At 36.0% G+C, this 20,337-nt stretch overlaps 1 protein-coding gene across 3 annotated transcripts in view; it reads left to right on the forward strand.

Annotated features, from left to right (window-relative positions):
• The window catches only part of LOC306845443 (disks large homolog 1-like), a 127,766-nt gene that overhangs the window by 37,975 nt on the left and 69,454 nt on the right, over nt 1–20,337 (forward strand). For all 3 annotated transcript variants that reach the window (XM_079378246.1, XM_079378249.1, XM_079378247.1), the window contains exon 4: nt 10,721–10,888. In XM_079378246.1, the coding sequence (XP_079234372.1) occupies nt 10,721–10,888 (168 nt within the window). The remainder of the gene's footprint in view (nt 1–10,720; nt 10,889–20,337) is intronic.

The following is a 20,337-nucleotide window of genomic DNA, read 5'->3' on the forward strand; positions in this document are numbered from 1 at the left end:
TTACAATAAGATTCAATGCATTGAGTATCATGAACTAATGATGAACAACACCTACATCTGTTAATTCATGTCAAGTTGTATAAATGAATGTGTGTCAATGTATTGTATCACACACATGTAATAAAGAGCGATATTGTATATTTATAAATGAACCTAGATTAATGAATGTAGTAATAAATTGTTGTTCATTGTCAGCTCATAATACATGATGCAATAACTGATGTTGTCAAATGGTAAAGTGTTACTGATGAGTTTTTTTTAAATGTTTTTGAAAGATTCTCTAGATCTAGACATTTATTTGATCAAAAATATAGTCAACATAGTAATGTTTTGAAATAGTACAATTTAAAATAGGCCTAACTAAATATATTGATGTATATTAAAATAAAATGCAACTTTTTCTGCAATTTTCTGCCATTACTCTAATTTTCAGTGTCCTGATCATTCTGATGTTCATTTGGTGCTCAAGAAACACATTTTTGTGGAATCCTGATGTATTCAGGATTTCTTGATGAATAGAAAGTTTAAAAGAACAGCATTTATTTGAAATAGATTTGTAACAATGTAAAGGCCTTTACTGTCACTTCTGATAAATTTAATGCATCCTTGCTGAATAAAAATTAGAATTTCTTGAATGGTAGTGTATAACCAAATCCATTGCTCATTAATTTGAATGTATAATAATATGTAATTGCAAGAGTAAATTGGTTTAGTGGAAAAAAATAAACAGGCATTCAGGTGTTAATGCATATAGTTTAAACCTCAACAAGCCCTGATCATGAATTAGTATAATATCTTAAGCACAGGTCTTGAAATTAAATTTGAGTTAGCGGCATCTATTTTGAAAGTTGCATTAGCTTGCTGGTATCTGTTGGGTTCGTATAGTGCTGAGGAAATAAAAATTAGAGTAGGTTTGTGGGAAGGGGACTGAAGATTGTTTAAATAATACAGCACCTCTGTCCATGCTGTCATCCAGCTCCATAGATGCCTTACTGAAGTCAGCAATGTGACTGAAGCCTGTTGGATACACAAGATTCCACATTGATAATTAAAGCTCACATGCCTCCTTTCTCAGATGCTCCTTGGCTTAGCCTGGATCCTGTGCATTTTTCGGATGAAGTTCCTGTGCTAAGCTGTGCTCTGCATCGCACTGATTTAATCCTGCTGAGATGTGCTTGCCACAAAGAAAGTGGTGAATGAGTTCACAATATGCTGTTTTCATAAAATGGCAAATGTGAAAATGGCTTATGTAATCGATTTTGTTCTTACCATGAGTATGTTTATCACCCGTTGATTTGAGTATTTCATCGATCTTTCAGTTTTCTCAGCTGACATCTTGTCCTCGGTTATATGAACTTCTAAGCTTGTCTAATCCTTTGAAACGACACGTTTCAGCACAGATTGTTTTGTGAACCTAAACAAAAGTTTTGTGAAATTAAAAAATAGCACAGCTGAAAACTATATTTGACCTGCAGCAACCCTGTAACCTGAGAAGTGCATGATAGCACCATTTTCTCTTTTCACATGCAATGGACATGGGAAAAGGGCTTTGAAACTTGAATTCTTGATGCTTTTTATAACTTTGCTAACATTATAATTGGTCCTCAGGGGGAAAGAAATCTATATTAAGTGTTTAATTTAAATTCTAGCTTGCTTGCTTCTCACTTCATGTTATGCTTGGCTAAACTCTTTGAATTATTTTCCTATTTTTCTGCTTCCCAATTTTGTGTTGAAGTATAGTATTAAAATAGGATAAAATGGGTCTAATCCTTTTTAGTTGATGTTTTCCCATGAAAGTCCCATGAAAAACCAAGTTGGTTAGCCAGTTGATTTTGTGATTTATTTGAGGCTTCCAGTGTTCCAGCATTTGCAGTGTGATCAGTGAAATTTACAGTATAGCTCATCACTAATTGCGTAGCTCATGAAAAATGAAAAAATGCTGAGAATTTATTCACTCTCAGGCCATCCAAGATATAGATGAGTTTGTAAATGGGTCCAATGGATCCTCTGAATTGTATTGAATGCGTGCCATGAAAATGAGGGTCCAAACACCTAATGACATCACCACAATAAACTCCACATGACTCCAGTCCATCAATTATGTCTTGTGAAATGAAAAGCTGCAAAAAGTTATTTGTAATCAACAAATGCATCAGTGTGTTTTAACTTCAAACTGCCGCTTCTTGCCAAAAGTCCATAATTCCTAATAACACTTCCTCTAGTGAAAAAGTCATGAAATAAGAATAAATAAGCTTTCCATTGATGTACAGTATGGTTTGTTAGGATAGGACAATATTTGGCTAAGATACAACTATTTGAAAATTTGGAATCCGAGGGTGCAAAAAAATCGAAATATTGAGAAAATCGCCTTTTAAAGTTGTCCAAATGAAGTCATTAGCAATGCATATTACCAATCAAAATTTAAGTTATGATGGAACATGATCTTTACTTAATATCCTAATGATTTTTGCATAAAAGAAAAATCAGTAATTGTTGGCTATTGCTAAAAATAGACCCGTGCTACTTATGACTATTTTGTGGCCCAGGGTCACATATTTGTTTAGAACTGCTTTCTTTTCACTTGTGAGCTGTTCTTGATCTGTGCATATTTCTTTCCTGCTTCAGACAAGACAACTTTTTACTGGAGAAAACAAAATTATGGATATAGGACTATATATTTTAGCCAAGAACAGCAGTTTGGTTGTCTTATTACTTCTGGATTGTTGTGATGTTTTCATCAGCTGTTTGAACTCTCATTCTGACGGCACCCATTCACTGCAGAGGATCCATTGCTAAGCAAGTTCTGTAATGCTAAATGTCTTCAAATCTGTTCCGATGGAAAACAAACAAAACAAAAACAAACTCGCCTACATCTTGAATGGCCTGAGGGTGAGCAAAATATTAATTTTTGTGTCAACTATTAAGCTGTTTAAATTGTGTTCCTCCTCTTCTTCCCCCATTAATAAGCTTCAGAGCAGCTACAGGTCATCAGAGATACTTCGGTGTTCATTTCCGTGCTTATTAGCAAGTACAGAGGTTGGTAGACCTGATGTAAAGGTCAGCAGATGGATGTCTGATGTCAAACCAATTCCTTCTCTCTCAGGCATGTAGATTGTAAAGGAAGAGTGTTTGGTATGCTGCAGACAGCTTGTTTTCTCCTGGCCTGTGGAGCTGTTTATTAGGTTTTAGTGGCATCCCCATTCCTCTCACTTTGCCCACCTGCCGTTTTGTCATCAGCCGCTAATATGTCCTTAAATAGAAACCGCTGTGAAGATTAAAATGGCAAACTGTATGAAATTACGCCTTTTTACAACGGAGCTGTTCTTAACAGCTGTCACTTACTAATAAACTAAATTGTGAATATGACCTAGTGATAATACCATTAGAAAATTAAGTGAAATACATGATTTATCATCTCTATGTGACATTTTATTAGGAAAAATTCTGCTGGTCAACTCTGCTGGTAAAATTTCTACATGCCTTTTTGAGAAATAGCTTTTCTAGGCTGCTATTTTGACTAGCCTTCATTGTAAACATTTTTATTTATTTTTTCAATTTGTATAATCACATATAGGACTATTAAGTTGGATTTCCTGAAATGGAAATCACTGCTATTTAGCTCAAATATTTACTGTACAAGATGCCGTCTGATGTTTTATCCTGAAGATCTACATTGGACAGTGTGATCCTTTTACATATTGACTTACATAACTAGGCACTTTACATTTTAGTTGGTTAACCGTGAAGCTCCTTTTGTGACCAAATGATCTCACATGAGCATCATTCATTAGCAATTCATTACGTAAGGCATGTTAGAATTGATCACCCCCTATACGTCTTTGATGATAAGCCATTAGAGCAGCAGAGGGAATCCTACTGAAGGGTGTAAAACGTCTTACAATGCGGTTGCCCCGAGTGCATATGATGTAACGAGGGCATATACGAGGAAAGAAGGCAATGAAGGATGCGAAGGAAGACCAGGAAAAGAACAATCTCCGCTTTTGTTCGGAATTGTTTTTGCTCCAATCACAGTAGATTTTAAGCATGCAAAACTACACCACGATAAATATGAGCAACAGGATATGATGTCATGTTCCAGGGTGTCTGTTTTGAATAAAGCAGTAGTTCTCAAACTAGTTACGCCTATAACAGTGTTTTAGTTTTTTTTTTTTCCAAGTCCAAGCTTGAAGGAATATTTTACCCCAGAATGAATACTGTCGTCATTTACTTCCTCTCATGTTGTTTCAAACATGTATACATTTCTTTCTTCTGAAAAACCAGAGGAAACAAAAATGTCAAATATAATTTTTTTTAAAAAATGGGGTTAATGGTTCAGTGTTGTTGGAAGGACCCTAACAGATCAGAAAAAAACATGCATATGTAATATTTATAATGACATTTAGAAAGGATTACAGTGTATTTGTGTATATCCAGCGTTTCTGGTTCAAAAGCTACTCTAAATTCATGTTCAGAAAATTGACTTTGGGGGGAAATAGAATAATGTCCTGCTTTTAATGTTGATTGCCTAACAATTAGAATATAAATACTCTAATCAGCACAGCTATGTGAATACGTACTATAGCTAGAGGATGGTCAACACTTATTCCCGTCTCAAAATCCTGAAGAAAGTATGTGAGCGATGCAACAATCTTGTAAACATGAAATGAAACTTGTCAATAGATCAGAAATGAAAAATTATACTTACAAAAGAAATTTTTTTTGTAATTTTTCATGTCATGTACTTACAGGTATGCAATAATTAGGCTTTCAGTTGATTAAAAATGAAAAACAATTAATTACATGATATGCCACCTAATTGCAAATTATTTTATCTTATTGAAATATGATAAAACAGACAATTGAATGTGTGCCGTTCTGCTAATTTTGCTGCTTTTTCTCTGCTTCCATTTGAAGTCTGTAAACCCCATGTCTTCACCCAGCATTTGCTTATGGCCGTTATTCCCGTCTTGTCCAGTTTGAATCTTCACAGTAATGCAGAGCTTTCTCATAAAGGACCTACAGCTGGCTTCCTGCTAGTTAATTATAGTAATCTCAAGGGGGAGCTGCCAAGAAACAGACAGCTGTCGTCTTTTTTGATGTGTAACGAAAACACAATTTGTGCTTGGTTTGTTTTTTAGGATTTATGCTACCAGTTTGAGCAGTAAAACCTGTCCTTGTTTGTTTTGAACCAGTGCTTCATCATGAAAGATTAAATGGGGTTTCCCAACCTTTTTTTTTTTGTTTGTTTGTTTGTTGCATGTACCCCTAAAACTCCATTTAAAAAGGTTCAGCAAAACATTCATCAACACCAGACTAGAACCAGAAATGTGTTCGTGTTTAACTCAGTTGCTTATACTAAAAATGACTTTTAAACCTACTTTGATATTTAAAAAAATTATGTTTCTTTCTTCATTATAAATGTTTTTGTGTTTATCCGTTCCGGCACATCATTTTGAGGTCTTCAGACAAGTTTATTTCAGGGAACGTTTTGCAAGTGACCCATAGCACTTATTGTCATCTGGTGTTTGAGTGTAACAAAATTCAGCCTGCTTCAGTTTTGGATGAGCGGTAGCAATGCGCTTTGAAAGTTTAATTTTAGGTTTTGCAGTGGGGACAGCTGGGAGGAGGGAGGGCCATGATGTTTCCTAGAGAGACAAGAGGCAGAAACTATTTTAATTCTGCTCACAGCACACTGACTGTTTAGATGTCAGCTCTTTCTTCATCTCCCAGGTTGAAGCACGAGTCAAAGTGGATGTGGTGATCTCATGTCTCGTTCCTGTCTGCCCTGTGGATCGCAGCAGGAAAAGGGCAGACTGAGGAAGTACAGTACACTGCATTTATTAGGATGGCATATGAAGTTGTGATCAAATATGCACTCTATTTTGAATTTTACAATAGCCCTGCTAGAAAATATAGCTTAAGCTATTTTAGAACATCAAAGCTGGTTTGTTGCTGGTCCAAAATGATCTGTCAGCTTTGACCAGCTTGGACCATCTAGAAACCAGCATCAATGTTTCAGAAACTTTCAGATCAAATGGATAATTCACTCTAAAAATAATGTTTTGTAATAATTTACTCAACCTATATGTTATTTCATGCTTGTATGATTTTACACAAAAAAATGTTTTTGTTGTTTGATTGATTGTGACTGAAAGTCCAAAAGTTCCAAAAAGGACATAAATGTAGTTTAATAGTAATACATACAACTCTGGTTATGGAGTCGTTTTGTATGATGATCAGAGCATTTGAAACTGCATCAAGGTGAATAATTGATGACAGCATTTTAATTTTAGAGTGATCTACACCTTCATAATTGATATGCCAGTAGGATGAGAAGTGAAGTGCATCAGAATATACATTGCTCTTTAAAGGTTTGGGGTCAGAAAGGTTTTTTTGTTTATTTGTTAGAAATAAATTAATACTTTCATTAAACAAGGGCATCTTAAATTAACCAAAAGTGATATTTTACAAGTAAATTTCAAATAAATGCTATTCTTTTGAACTTTCTATTTATTAAATCATGCGTAAAATCACAATATCCACAAAAACATTAACCAGCACAACTATTTTAAACCTTGATGATAAGAAGAAATCAAATCAGCATATTAGAATGATTCCTGATGGATCATGTGACACTGAAGACTGGAGTAATGACTGCTGATGATTCAGCTTTGCCATCACAGAAATAAATAACATTTGATTTATTTGGGAAACCTGTAAGTTTTCACAATATTACTGATTTTATAGTATTTTTCATCAAATAAATGCGGCCTTGTTGAGCATAACATAAAAAAAACAATCTTACTGACCCCTAACATTTGCAGCTTATTTTGTATTTGACAATAATGCTCATCCAGACAAAAAGCTGGTAAATATAATGTAAAACCTCACTAGTGGTAAAATTAGGTCAAAGGCTCTCAAACAGGCCTGTGTTATCTGGCAAATATAGCAGTGTTTCACGTTAGTGTATTGATTTCAGTATTGACCCATTTTTTTGTCAAACAGAATGTTTGCCGTTTGTTTGAAGGGCCACACATATGGGCTTCCAGCAACACCTGCTCTGTGCGGTTCAGCCGAGGTGAATGTGCCAGGCTTCATAAACCCAAATTATGCTGATTACGCATTTATCATGCAAATGATGCTTAGTCTTGTGGAGTGAATATGGTTGTTTTGGCAGCTGTGGGATGTACAGCCGTGATACAGAGCTCTCCCGAAGGTATTCAAGGTGAAGCATCTATAATAAAGTGCTGTGTTTGCTGAGCTCTGGGCCTCGGTATGTTTTCTGCCAGATAAACAGACAAGAGCTGACAGCTTTATAGCAGCACGGCTAGACTTGAGACAGAAGGGGCATGAGGAGCAGGCGTGGGGCTCTTCCACTCCTTAAGATCCTATACAACATCCATCAAACTGCATTTCAAACAGTCGTGCACCTCTCAAGGTTCATCCCGCTCTAGGGCAGTGGCATTGTATTGTAGAGGACATCGCCTGTGTAAAACCTGTCTAGCATTCGTTTTTCACTGCTGTCAAGTTTTCCGAGACCTGTCCTCCTTGGTTGACTGGCTGTGTGAGTGATCTCTCTGCATTTATTAGGTTTTACTGACGTTAGCTCAGTTTGGATGGGCCAGCAGCACAGAGCGAGAGAGCGTTGAGCCAGTCGAGCAGCTCATTATCCAGGCAAGCTGGCCCCACAGTGGCAGCGGCTGCACGCCTGAAGCCGAGTCACTGAAGCAGTCAGCGGTGTAATAACATCTCCAGAACTGCTCCCCGTCTGTCCCTTTCTCTCCCAGCAGTGGCTCAGAGTTCAGACTCACCTTTCAATTTTACTGGCTCGGTGGCCCGCTGAGAGTTCAGTTTGAAATTTTGAGTTGTTCGGAACAAGGCAAAGGATTCTGTGCACAGTGTTTTTGCTAAAAACTGACTTCTTAGGATTTGGAGGTCATATGTTCCAAAGTGTCAGTACTAGTAGTAGCATACTCTTCTCTGTTTTTTAATATACTGCAGGGTTCAACAAAAAGGAACGGTGTTTTTTCAAAAAGGATTTTGTTTTGTTTTCTGCTATAGGCTGGTCGAATCAGCCATTCAGTTTTTCATTTAAATTTTTTTTTTTACTACTTTTCCCACCAGAAAGTCAGTTTTATTTTTTTTAAATAACTTTTATATGACTCAGAAATAAGTAGAGAAAATGTTTTTATTTATTAATAAAATATCGGTATATCTATTACTTTTATTTAGTGTTTTTGCTTTGTTTTGGAATTTTTGCAACTCATCTGTTGATCTATTTAGATAACAGTTCGGTATTATATTTCACTAGTCCCAATAAAATATAAGTTTAATGTTATTTCTTAGAGAGAAAAAAACGACTTTATATAGCTCAGAAAAATGTTTATTTATTAAAAGTGTAATATCTGTTACTTTTTGGTTTGTATGGGTTTGGTATTTGTATAACATTTGTGTGTGTGTGTGTTTGTTTATTTGATTGTTTATACGTTTATTTAATTTAATTTGTTTTATTTAATTTTTTCTTCCACTGGTCCCACCACAAAATAAGGTCAGCTTAATTTTTGTCTTAGAAACCAACTTTAAGTGGCATAAAAATATTAATTAACAATTAACTACTACTAATTAAGTATAGTTTTATTTTTGTTTTTATTTAATTACAAAAAATATCTATTACTATTATTTTATTTACTTTTTAATTTTTTGTTTTACTTAAATTGTTTGTTAAATTTTTATTTTGCTTTTAAGTTTAGTTTAGTTTTGTACTCAGCCCATCTGTTTTAAGCAGCTAGATAACATGATCTATTTCTATAATATATTTAAACAGATTTTTGCAGTATGGTTTAATGTTCCTGGGTGCCAAGATTCTTCTGTGTGCAAGTTTTACACTTTCATTTTCCATTTTCCAGTAGATTATCAGACTTAAATGCATCTTGCAAATGAGAAAAACAACATACATGATTCAACAGAGACAATGTTAATACTGCAGAACAGTTGTCAAGTTGGCCAGAAGTCTTCCACACTTTTGAGCTTAGTCCTTTTCAAGTCCTTAGCAAATCTTAATGTACTGTAGTATAGACAGGCTATCAGTTACCACATATTATATTTTTAACATGTATATATGTAAATACGCATAATTTGATTCCATGTAATTTGATTCAGTGTCTTTATGCTTATCTTCAGTCTGTTCTGTTGCATCAGTTGCAGCTTGTGATGTGCTTTTGATGTGGCAGTCTGAAGTTATTTCAAAAAGTTGTACGGACCAATTTTCAGTGCTAAAATAGGGCATGGGATTCTACCATGAATCCACTCAGTCCTCCCCCATGCTGCTGAGAGGCAGTGACGTTTCATTAAGCAACCAGCATAAGACCCCAACTGGAGTTTGTCCCACTTTTTTGGGCATCTGCCTTCCCTAAGAAACCTGCTCTCTTTTTCTTCCCTCTAGACTTGTGTTTGCATTTCCTAAGCCATATACCAGGAATGCCATAGAGGCAGGCATATGTATCAGGGTCAACAAGGCACCTGGACAAGATGGATGCCTGTGGATAAAAGGCACTGCTGAATAATTTGCCTTTCCAGTTAAGAAAGTTGTAGAACAATATTTCATATACATTCTTGGCAGATTGGGGTCGACTGTGATGACTGTGCAGCGGGTAGGATCCGGGGGTGCCTGGCTCATTTAAAAAGTGTTTCCCATCTCAGGAGTGTGGTCTAGAGAGAAATGAAGTTGAAATAGTTTCACAGTTCTGTATCAGTGCTGGATTTTAACTTCACGAGGTCTTGTTTTTCTTCAGATCACAAGTATTCTACATTGCAGTTTGAATTTCAATGCCCAAAGCTCCAAGTCATCCAGTTAAAAGTTATTAGATTTAAAAATGATTTGCCAGTGAGGAATGAAACTTTTGTTTACCTTAAAAGTTTCTTGTCAAGTTGAGCTTTATTGTCATTCTGCTACATGTGTGGACATATAGTGGAACGAAATGTCATGTCTGGCAGGACCACGGTGCTACATACTAGTTAAACATAAGATAAACATACAACAATGCAAGTATAAAAAAAACAAAAACAATAGAGCATCTGACTATACATGTACTATAAATACTATAACTACCTAGTTGCCAAGACATACACAAACTGAGACTGTACAAGAACTTTACATAAATACTGTACATGAAATTATGCAAAGGAGAGATTTGTACATGAATTTGTGAGGGAAAAAAAATTATATATATTTTGTACATTGTGCAAATGTACAAAATTTTGTGGGAAGCACAATTTTGTGGGAAGCAGCGCATATAGTGAAAAAAGATTTGTAGTGCAATGCTCAAGTAAACATTATTTTGTAGTGCAATGCTCAAGTAAACAGTGATTTCCTTGAGTTAGCGGTAAACTGACACTATTTAGAGACGAACAGACGACATTAAAAGACATAAAAGCACTGTCTTTGGGGCCCGGAGTAGCCGCTGCGTCTGACCGTGCTGCCATCTTGGATTAATCCAATTTTTCTTGCCTCACCTGAAAATCTTTTTTTTTTTTTTTCTTTTTTTTTTTTTTAAATCTTAAAACAAAAATACTTAAGATACTCTGTTTGGTATTCATTAAAAGCTTATAACATCAAATCATATATGAAAAATTCATTTTTGGGCCAGTGTAGTTACAAGCAATGTGTTTAAGATATTACTTCGTTATAACTATGCATTCTCTCTCTTTTTCTCCTCCTCAGAAATATAGATATCAGGATGAGGACACCACGTCGCCTCCAGAACACAGCTCTCCACACCTACCAGGGGATGTGCGTCCTCCTGAGCTGGTGCAGGTGTCGGAGAAGAACATCTCCCAGATTGAGAATGTACATGGCTATGTTTCCCATTCACACATCTCTCCTATGAAGGTAAAATCTCCCAGCATTCCTCTGGCTCCATGACACATTTTTGTACTGCATGGCATCTATTCTGTGTCTCTGTGCACTCTGTAAACATGCTTAAATGTTGTGTGTGATAGAATCTCCATCAGTGTCATGTTTACATGAGCACAAACATAGACACAAAATAAATCACATTCATACACACTCTATTAAAGACTCAGACTACAACTAATGATTATTTTGATAATCAAATGTGTTATTTCAGATGAGAGAGGGATGGATGTTTTCTGTGCATAGCTCACAAACACAATCTATAATCAAATTCAATGTTGATTATTTTCATTATTGATTACTGATTGTATCAATAAAAGCAGCCCTCTTAGGGAAACTTTAATATGATAAAACAGATGCATTCGTTAAAGTGTAGAATATCATAACTAGGATGAATATTTCGGTTCAGCGTTTTGTTGTGAAGTAGTTTCTGTCACTGGAATGGAAAAGATCATTTTTCTAGCCTAAGCTGGTTTGCTGGTTTCAAAGGGTTTTTGGAAAGCTGAGAGCCAAATTGCAAAACAGCCAAATCAACTTAACACTAGCTTGTCCAAGTTGAAAGACCAGCTTAAAGGGATAGTTCACCCAAAATTAAAATTACCCCATGATATACTCACCCTCAAGCCATCCTAGGTATATATGACTTTCTTCTTTCAAATACAGTCGGGATTATATTAAAACAATGTCCTGGCTCTTCCAAGATTTATAATGGCAGTGAATGGTGGTCGATATTTTGAAGCCCAAAAAAGTGTCCATCCATTAAAAAAGTACTCCACATGCCTCCAGAGTGGGGTGGGGGGGGGCCTTCTGAAGAGAAGCGATGCATTTGTGAAAGAAAAATATCTATATTTAAAACCTTATAAACTGTAATCTCGAACTTCTACTGTCGTACTCGCGTACTGAGAGAGAGTGGCTCTCCAGCAGAGGACGGAGGATGTAGGCGTATTGTAAGCTCCGGTGAGAAGTAACGAATGCGGAAGTGCAGAGAAGAGAGCAAAACAAAACAACAGTCACAAATTAGAAGTACAAAACGAGGATTTGTAAAGAAAAATGTTGGAGGATTTTGATAAAAGCCAAGAGGAAACTGGTTTTCCTTTGCTGTAAACAAAACTTGGTTCTTGAGAGACTAGCATATTCTCACTCGAACTTATGCTTCGCCTACATCCTATGTTCATCTGCTGGAAAGCCACTCTTTCGTGAACACGCATACGACAGTTAGTGGAAGATTACGGTTCATAAAGTTTTAAATATGGATATTTTTCTTACACAAACACATCAATTCACTTTAGAAGGACTTTATTAGCCCCCCGGAGCTGTGTTGGAGTACTTTCTATGAAGGATGGATGCACTTTTTTGGGCTTACAAAATGTCGACCACCATACACTGCCATTATAAAGCTTGGAAGAGCCAGAATTTTTTTTTAATGTAACTCCGATTGTATTCATCTGAAAAGAGTAAATCATAGGGTAATTTTAATTTTTTGGTGAGCTATCCCTTTAAACCAGCTAAGACCAGCAAAACACTGTGTTTAGGTTGCTTTTTTTCAGCCAGGTAGATGAAGTGAATTTCACCTGTAGTGCTGTTTGGAGGCTTTGAGCTCATAACAAAATAATGTTACCTAGCTGCTTTGTTGTATAAAGTTCAACAAAGCGTGTAATATATCATGTCCACTGCTGAGAAAACAGGTCAGTAGCAACCCTTGAAAATAATAGCTCTGTTCCAAATGCTAGTGCCTTGCTATCTACTTCCTTCATAAGAAACTGTTTCTAAACAAAAGGAACCTCGTACGACATTAATTTGAAGTTTTCTACTTGGACATTTCAAACTTTCTACTCACACATAACATAAATAGTGCTCATGAAGTGCATGTGAGATTAGACTCCCAGCTGATATAAAGTACAGTATGTCTTAGCACATTGATAAATAGTTCATTGTAGAAGCTCAATGCAAGTTGAGTGCCAGACGAGAAGATACGAAGCACAGACGCAAGAAAGAATTAGCAACATTATTTATTAAAAACTGGACTTCTACACTGTTAGCTTTGTTTATCTGGTCATCATTAATGCATTATAGCCAGTCCACAGAGACCGCTCTGCTGTACAGTGGCTCAGTTTTCTGCAGCAGTTGGATGGAACTCTTAAAATATGGATGCACAGTGAAACACTTGTCAGGAAAAGATTGTGCATAGGCTGATAATGTTTTCAGTATCTTGCGTTAGCAGTCACGCTAATTGTTTCAGCTGTAAATGATTCTGTTTACTGGCCAAATGAGAAACCTTTCAGGGTCAGGGGATATTTAGCTTTTCTTTTTTTTTTAAAGAAATTTATCATGATTAGGCCTAAACTGAATCTGCAGCTTGTTTCTTTATTTTTTTTATTGATTATGGGACACAATGTGCAGAATTTAGCAGAATGGATTTATAAAATGTTAAATTGTGTTAAGCTGACCTGGAAGTACTACAATTGGTAGCTAAAAGCAGTATCAAATTACCCACAATATTTAAGAATATATGTGACCTTGGACCACAAAACCAGTCTTAAGTTGCACAGGTATATTTGTAGCAATAGCCACATTGTATTGTAATACAATTGTATGGGACAAAATGATAGATTTTCCTTTTATGCCAAAAATCATTAGGATATTAAGTAAAGATTGTGTTCCATGAAGATATTTCGTAAATTCCCTACTGTAAATATACTAAAACTGAATTTTTCAGTAATTTGCAATGTGAAGGACTTTAATTGGAAAACTTTATAGCCGATTTTCTCAATATTTTGATTATTTTGCACCCCCTTAGATTCCATATATTCTAATTATTTATTCAGCTTTCAAATTATGTATAATGTACAAATGATGTATAAATCTCAATTTCAAAAATACACTCCTATGGCTGGTTTTGTGGTCCAGGGTCACATCACATTATATAATATCGCATAACATTACACAGTATCCTAACCAAATGTGATGCAATAAAGCAATTAGCAATACAAACTTTTCCACACACACACACACACACACACACACACATACATACATATATAGAGATAGATAGATAGATCTATGAGTCACTTGTCTCATTGTGTCTGGTTAGGACACTGTGTTATGAATGACAGGCATTGAAATTTTTTTTAATGGAGCTTTCTGTGCATTTCAGGCCTCTTAATGACCTAGTGTTCTCACTCACTGGTGTCTTGAACGGCTCTACCACTAAACTGCTATTATTCTTCATCGTTTGTAAAAAGCCAGGTGAACGTGGCGGTTTTAAAACCCTTAATTCCTAGCACTCACCGTAAGCAGTGCTGATGTTTGAGGAGCTGTGCTGGGCTCAGATCAGTGGAGCTCCCTGCATGCCGACAGAGCCCTGCCTGTCACCTCCTATCAGCCTCAGCTGCGCAGAGCACGAGCTAGTGCTCTCTGTCCCTGCACACACACAAAAACACACACGCTCTGTCATCACTATGAGCCTGCATTCCTCCTAAATCAGTCCATGTGCTCTAGGCTGATGGTGCTTTCTGGCTGCTGGCCCAGCTGACGCGCGGCGCTCTCTTTAACTCTCCCTCACAGCAATATGAGCTCTTGGAACGCGTGCGTCGCGCTACAAACACGCATCTTTGCAATTAGTTAATGAATCATGCTTTGTTTACCAAAACAGAATTGGATATTTCGATGATTGTGATTTAAGATGATGATTCAAAACCATTTCCTTATTAGACTGGCCATGGTCAGTTGCTATCTTTGTTAGTGACTGCAGTTGCCTTACGCCACCTTGTGACCGTTGTTTGTAATGAAAGGATCATTAGCAGTTTAAGTTAATTTTTTCACGTGCTAAAATACTATCCTGGCTTATCTTAATATGCACAGCCAGATGTATGTAGAGCAAGTTATAATTATGTTTAAAAAAATTATAAAATGCTATACAAAATTATAAATATTTATAGTTCTGTTTGGTGATGCTGGTGGCACAGTAAAATTATTTGTTTTATAAAGTTTACGTATTCATTTTTTGGATCCCATTTAAAACAGCGTCATATTTTAGCGATGCTATTGTCTCTGTATGGACCTTGCAAGTTGTGTCAAATTTCTGGCTCTTTGCTTTAATGGAGGATGTTAAATAATTTTGTCAGTTTTGATCAAACTTCCCATGAATCAGATCTCGCTTCACGCACTCTCTGCCCTGATAATGACGTGACTGCATGCTTTCTACAGAACACGACACATGAACCACATGCCCCTGGTCAGGTTTCTATTTACAGACCACTCTACTGGCAGTCAAGACACAGGGATGCTCCCATCCAGAGTAACGGATTGTTTAACCTTTCGCTTCAGTGGCACACAGCCTGAGTTCACCTCCTAAAGCAGATGCGCTTTGTTTAACGTCATATTGATTTAAAGTCATATTTTTGATGTTTGAGATTTTTGCTTTTTGCCTGATTATGGGATTGTGTTATGATTCCCTGTGTGCTTGGCTGGAACTGTCGGCACAGATGGAGATGACATCTTGTGGCTCCCCATGTCCCACAGTCGTAGCGTCCTGTGACTGGCCTGCGTACTTGTAAAGGCCTAATGATATCTGTGCTGAAGCACAGCAAAGCTCTGCTGTGATATTTTTATCAGGATGAATAAATAGTGTGTTTGTCACTTCACAACTAAGAGAAGTGGGTCACGGTATATTATATAATTTGGAAACACTGAGTGATAAATAGAGATTTTTTTTTTTTATTATTTTTGTCATTAATGTGACTCTTGCATGAATTTCCAGTTTTAAATTTGCAGAAATTTGTAAATATACACTACTGTTTGTAGTTTGTAAGATTTTGTAATATTTCTTTTTTTTTTTTTTTTTGCTTACCAAGGCTGCAGTTATTTGATCAAAAATACTGTAAAAACATAATATTGTAAAAGTTTATTACAATTTAACAGAACTGTTTTTTTTAATAAAAAAAATTAATTTCAGCAGCCATTACTCCAGTCTTCAGTGTCAAATGATCCTTCATAAATCATTATATGTATATTATCGGTGTTGTAAAACAGTGGCTGCTTATTTTTTTTATATATTTATTTACTGTCATACATATTTTCAGGATTCTTTGAATAAAATGTTCTAAAGGACAGTATTCATTTGAAATAGAATTTGTAGAAATGTAAAAGTCTTTACTGTTATTTTTGAACCATTTAATGCATCCTTAGTTTTATTTATTTAAAGAAAATCTTAAAGATCGCAAACATTCGAATGGTGTCAGAGTATCAGTGCTGATAATGAATCAGTATAAATAGGAACAAATCTAGACCAATACTTTTGGTTAAGTTTTTTACTTGTTTTTTTTATTATAATATTTAAATTCGAGACATAAATATGGCAGCTACAGTATGAGAACAATGCTGAAAAAATGATTAGGTATGTATAGAACTTTGAATTGTGTGGGTTACAATTATTAGTTTTTCCACCATCAGGCCAAATGGTTCTAGTTATGTTTCCACTTGAGCTTTATTATATGAGTAACTTTGCATAACTTTCTGTGGAGTTGAGTGGGTGCAATTCTATGTAGATCTGCCTATGAGTAATTATTCTGATTAATCCAAATACATATAGGATTTACATAATTTTACCTTTAGCTGTCCAAGATGCCAGTTATTTTCCCTGATTAATATCAAGTGTTTACTATAGGGAACACCTATTTCATGCTTTAAGATATACAGCTGACACGTGATCACATTGTGACCCATGTTTCCAAGCATTCTCAGAATGACTCCATGCTATGGAAATGCCATCAATTTCCTGCCGTCTTCTGCCACACAACTTCAAGTGTGTGCTTTTTATGAGTGCCTGCAGTTCATCATGATGATCCATGGTTTTAGAAAAGAGTGCTTTGTATGTGTGCTGCAGTATGACCGATCATCATTATGACATTATGGATGATTAGAGTTCAGTCATTAGACTAAACTCACCTCACACCGCCTGTTTCTCACTTGGTTTTGCGTTTGCCAGCTGTTTGTTGCTTAGTGAAGTTGTTGTGTTGTGTTATGTATGTCGTAGCTGCATGGGTTTCCGTGAAGGGCACGATGCTTTCACACACTCTCATTTTAAAGCTGCTTGTGGGCACATTGTTTGATATATTTGTGTGTGTGTTTCTGTCAGAGTGTGTTTGCTATTCATATTTATCACCTGAGCTGCGTGCCCCTCCTCAGGTAGAGTCTCTGGAGTGCGTTTTTGACGGGCCATCTACTTTAGGAGGTGAGGAGGTCCCAGCCCCCGCCTTTGCCACACTATACTCGCAAAGTGACGCACTGATGCAGGTAACCCAGCGCGATTCTATGGTTTTTATTCACATGTTTTTCATTATGATTTATCAATTATAAAACAGATGGCACAAGATTATAATTTAGAGAAATCTGTGTTGCAGTTTGCTTTGTAAGCACCAGGTGGCAGAGATGTCGCTGTTAGGTGGCATGTATGTATTTCTGTTGGATAACTTGCAGTTTGGATTATATAATTTATGTATTTTATATTTAAATATTTTATATTTTCTGACATCAGTTGCATTGTGTTAACCAATAGTTATTAAAGGGACAGTTTCTCAACCTCAAGTTTTTCAAAATCTGTGTTTATTTTTTCTGTTGAGCACAAAAAAATATATATATATCTTGAAGAATGTTGGTAACCAAACAGTTGATAGCAGCCATTGACTTCCATAGTATGAAAGAAAAATATTATGAAAGTATGTCTAGTAGAGATCGACCGGTATATCGATTTACTGATATTTTCCCGATATTTAAGCATTTTTCCATAATCGGATATCGGTTTTGTAATATCGGATTCACCGATAAACACTTGAGAATTGCGTACAGGATCGCAATTGCAGCGCATCTGAGGGGAGACGAGACAACAATGGCATGCAGGTACTTGATTTGCTGTAGTTAGTAAACTATTTAATATTACAGTCATTAATGCACAAATTAGATGTATTACATAAATGCCTGATATGTAGTTTATGCAACTTGGCTCTAAGAAATATGATAAATAAGATACTCTGTCAAGCCCTGTACCTATAAAGATATAACTTTGCCTGAAATAACACAGCCATGAATTAGAGCATGTTGGAAATAAAAGCGCTGAATTTAATTCTCTCTCTGTGGTCTATTAGTCTCGTGAAGTCGAGATAATCCGTCAAGTCCTCTCCCAATAAAGACGTAACTCTGCATGAATTAAATAATACAGCCATGAATGATTGAATGTTGGAAATAAAAGCATTGAATTTAATTCTCTCTCTGTTGTCTATATGCTCATCGTTAGTCTCGTGAAGCCGCTTTCATATTGCAGTTCACTCAGAGGTTGATGCTCAAGAAATGCTCAGCTCGGCCACCGCATGTAACTTTTAACAAGATCCACTTTTTTGAAGCACCCTAAATTGTATTAACACTTACTATATAACCATTATTTCGTTTATAAACATCTAAATTAATACAACTCTATGGAAATTAATTATTTATTATCTCTGCAATCGATCGCAGTTTGAGTAGCCTATAGTTCTGTGTAAAGGCATAGATAAACCGCGCTGTCAGCAGCATAATTTAGAGCATGCCAGTTGAGAAATGCAATAAAATACAATGCTTGTTATATTCCAATATTCCAGAGAATATTATTCCGTGAATTAACATTATCCAGTGAATTATTCTTCACTCTTTAGCATATTAAACAGCTTATAAACCTACTAAAACTGTAGTTAAAAATGAAGTTGATATGACTCCGGTCCTTTATTTTCTCCATTTGAAAACATTAGACATTCTATGTTTATTTTGCTTACTGCTAATATTAGTGTTGCTGCTAAAGCTTTTTATAAATAAAATGTTTTTTATTGTAATACGAAGATTAAATTTAACATGACAGGGCTCTAGACTGCGACCAAAATGGTAATTATTTGCGAGTTAAAATTTGACGTGGTCGCATTTGTACGAGTGCCTGGTCTGCGCTGCTCCAAAGCGTCTGCTTCATACAGCGCGCGCTGCCAGCCGCAGCACATCATAGCAGGAGTCAGATTTCACTGATCACGTGAAGAGAGGTGCTTTCAGCGCGAGCGCTTCGTGGGTAGTGCCTGGTTTATACTCGACGCGTCAGCACGAGCACGAAGGTGCGCATCACGGACGGAGCGCAACGGAGGATATTGTTTTCAAACTAAAGTAAAAGACCGCTTCTTAAACCAGAGAAGGTGAACATGGTGGTATTCTTGTAGAAAAAAACATGCAAGTCCTGTCAGCGACAGCCAGTTTAGCTTTACTTTTCTTTTTGTTTTCGTTTTGAGAAGCTTGTTATCTTTGCTGTTTACTTCACGTTATGCTATGGAGGCTTTCCTTAATTAAAAAAAAAAATATTCATCTATTTGCTTCCTCAGAGTTTGCTAAACATTCTGTAATATACTCTGTATATAAGACAGCATGTGATGCGTCCTGTGCCATGCCTCGTCTTATTCGTTTTTGTTGATAAATGTTATGTAAGAGTTTGTCATTGTCAACTTACTGTTTTATTGTTGTTGCGCTTTTTAATTAAGAATTCCTGTTCACAAAATTTAAATCACAAATAATACTGATGAAAAAGAACGAATTGAATGTTGAACACTTTCGTTACCATACCATGACTATAAACTATGATAAAAGTTCATCAGCATGCATTGATTAATCAAATGTTGTAGCAAAAACAAAAAACAAATTGCAACCAAATTATGTGCTAGTGCAACCAGCTGAGAAAGTTTGTGCAAAAGTGAGATCAGTGGGAAGAATGAGTCTAGAGCCCTGCATGAAAGACTGCAAATTCTCAAAACATTTTTTGTTAAGATGACTGAAAGGAGGAAACACCAAAGTGAAGTATGGACTTACTTCACACAGTCATTTATTTACTTTCTAACAGTAAATAAATATCGGTTCTGAATATCGGTTATCGGGCACAGAAACATGCAAATAATTGGTATCGGTATCGGTTATAAAAAAAATCAATATCGGTCAATCACTAATGTCTACCACAAACTATTTGGCTTCCAGCATTCCCCCCCCCCAAAAAATAATAATAATAATATGTATGTATGTATGTGTATGTGTATATATAATATATATATATATATATATATATATATATATATATATGTATGTATGTATATGTATATATATGTATATATGTTATGAGCCTCAATCATTACATGTTTGTACCTACAAACACACACGCGTATATGTGTGCGCGTGTGTACATGTGTGTGTATGTATGAGTGTGTGTGTATACATTTACATTTATTCATTTAGCTGACGCTTTTATCCAAAGCGACTTACAATTGCTATATATGTCAGAGGTCGCACGCCTCTGGAGCAACTAGGGGTTAAGTGTCTTGCTCAGGGACACATTGGTGTCTCACAGTGGATTCGAACCCGGGTCTCTCACACCA

Source organism: Barbus barbus, assembly GCF_936440315.1.
Source record: "Barbus barbus genome assembly, chromosome: 25".
NCBI classification, from domain to species: Eukaryota; Metazoa; Chordata; class Actinopteri; order Cypriniformes; family Cyprinidae; genus Barbus; species Barbus barbus.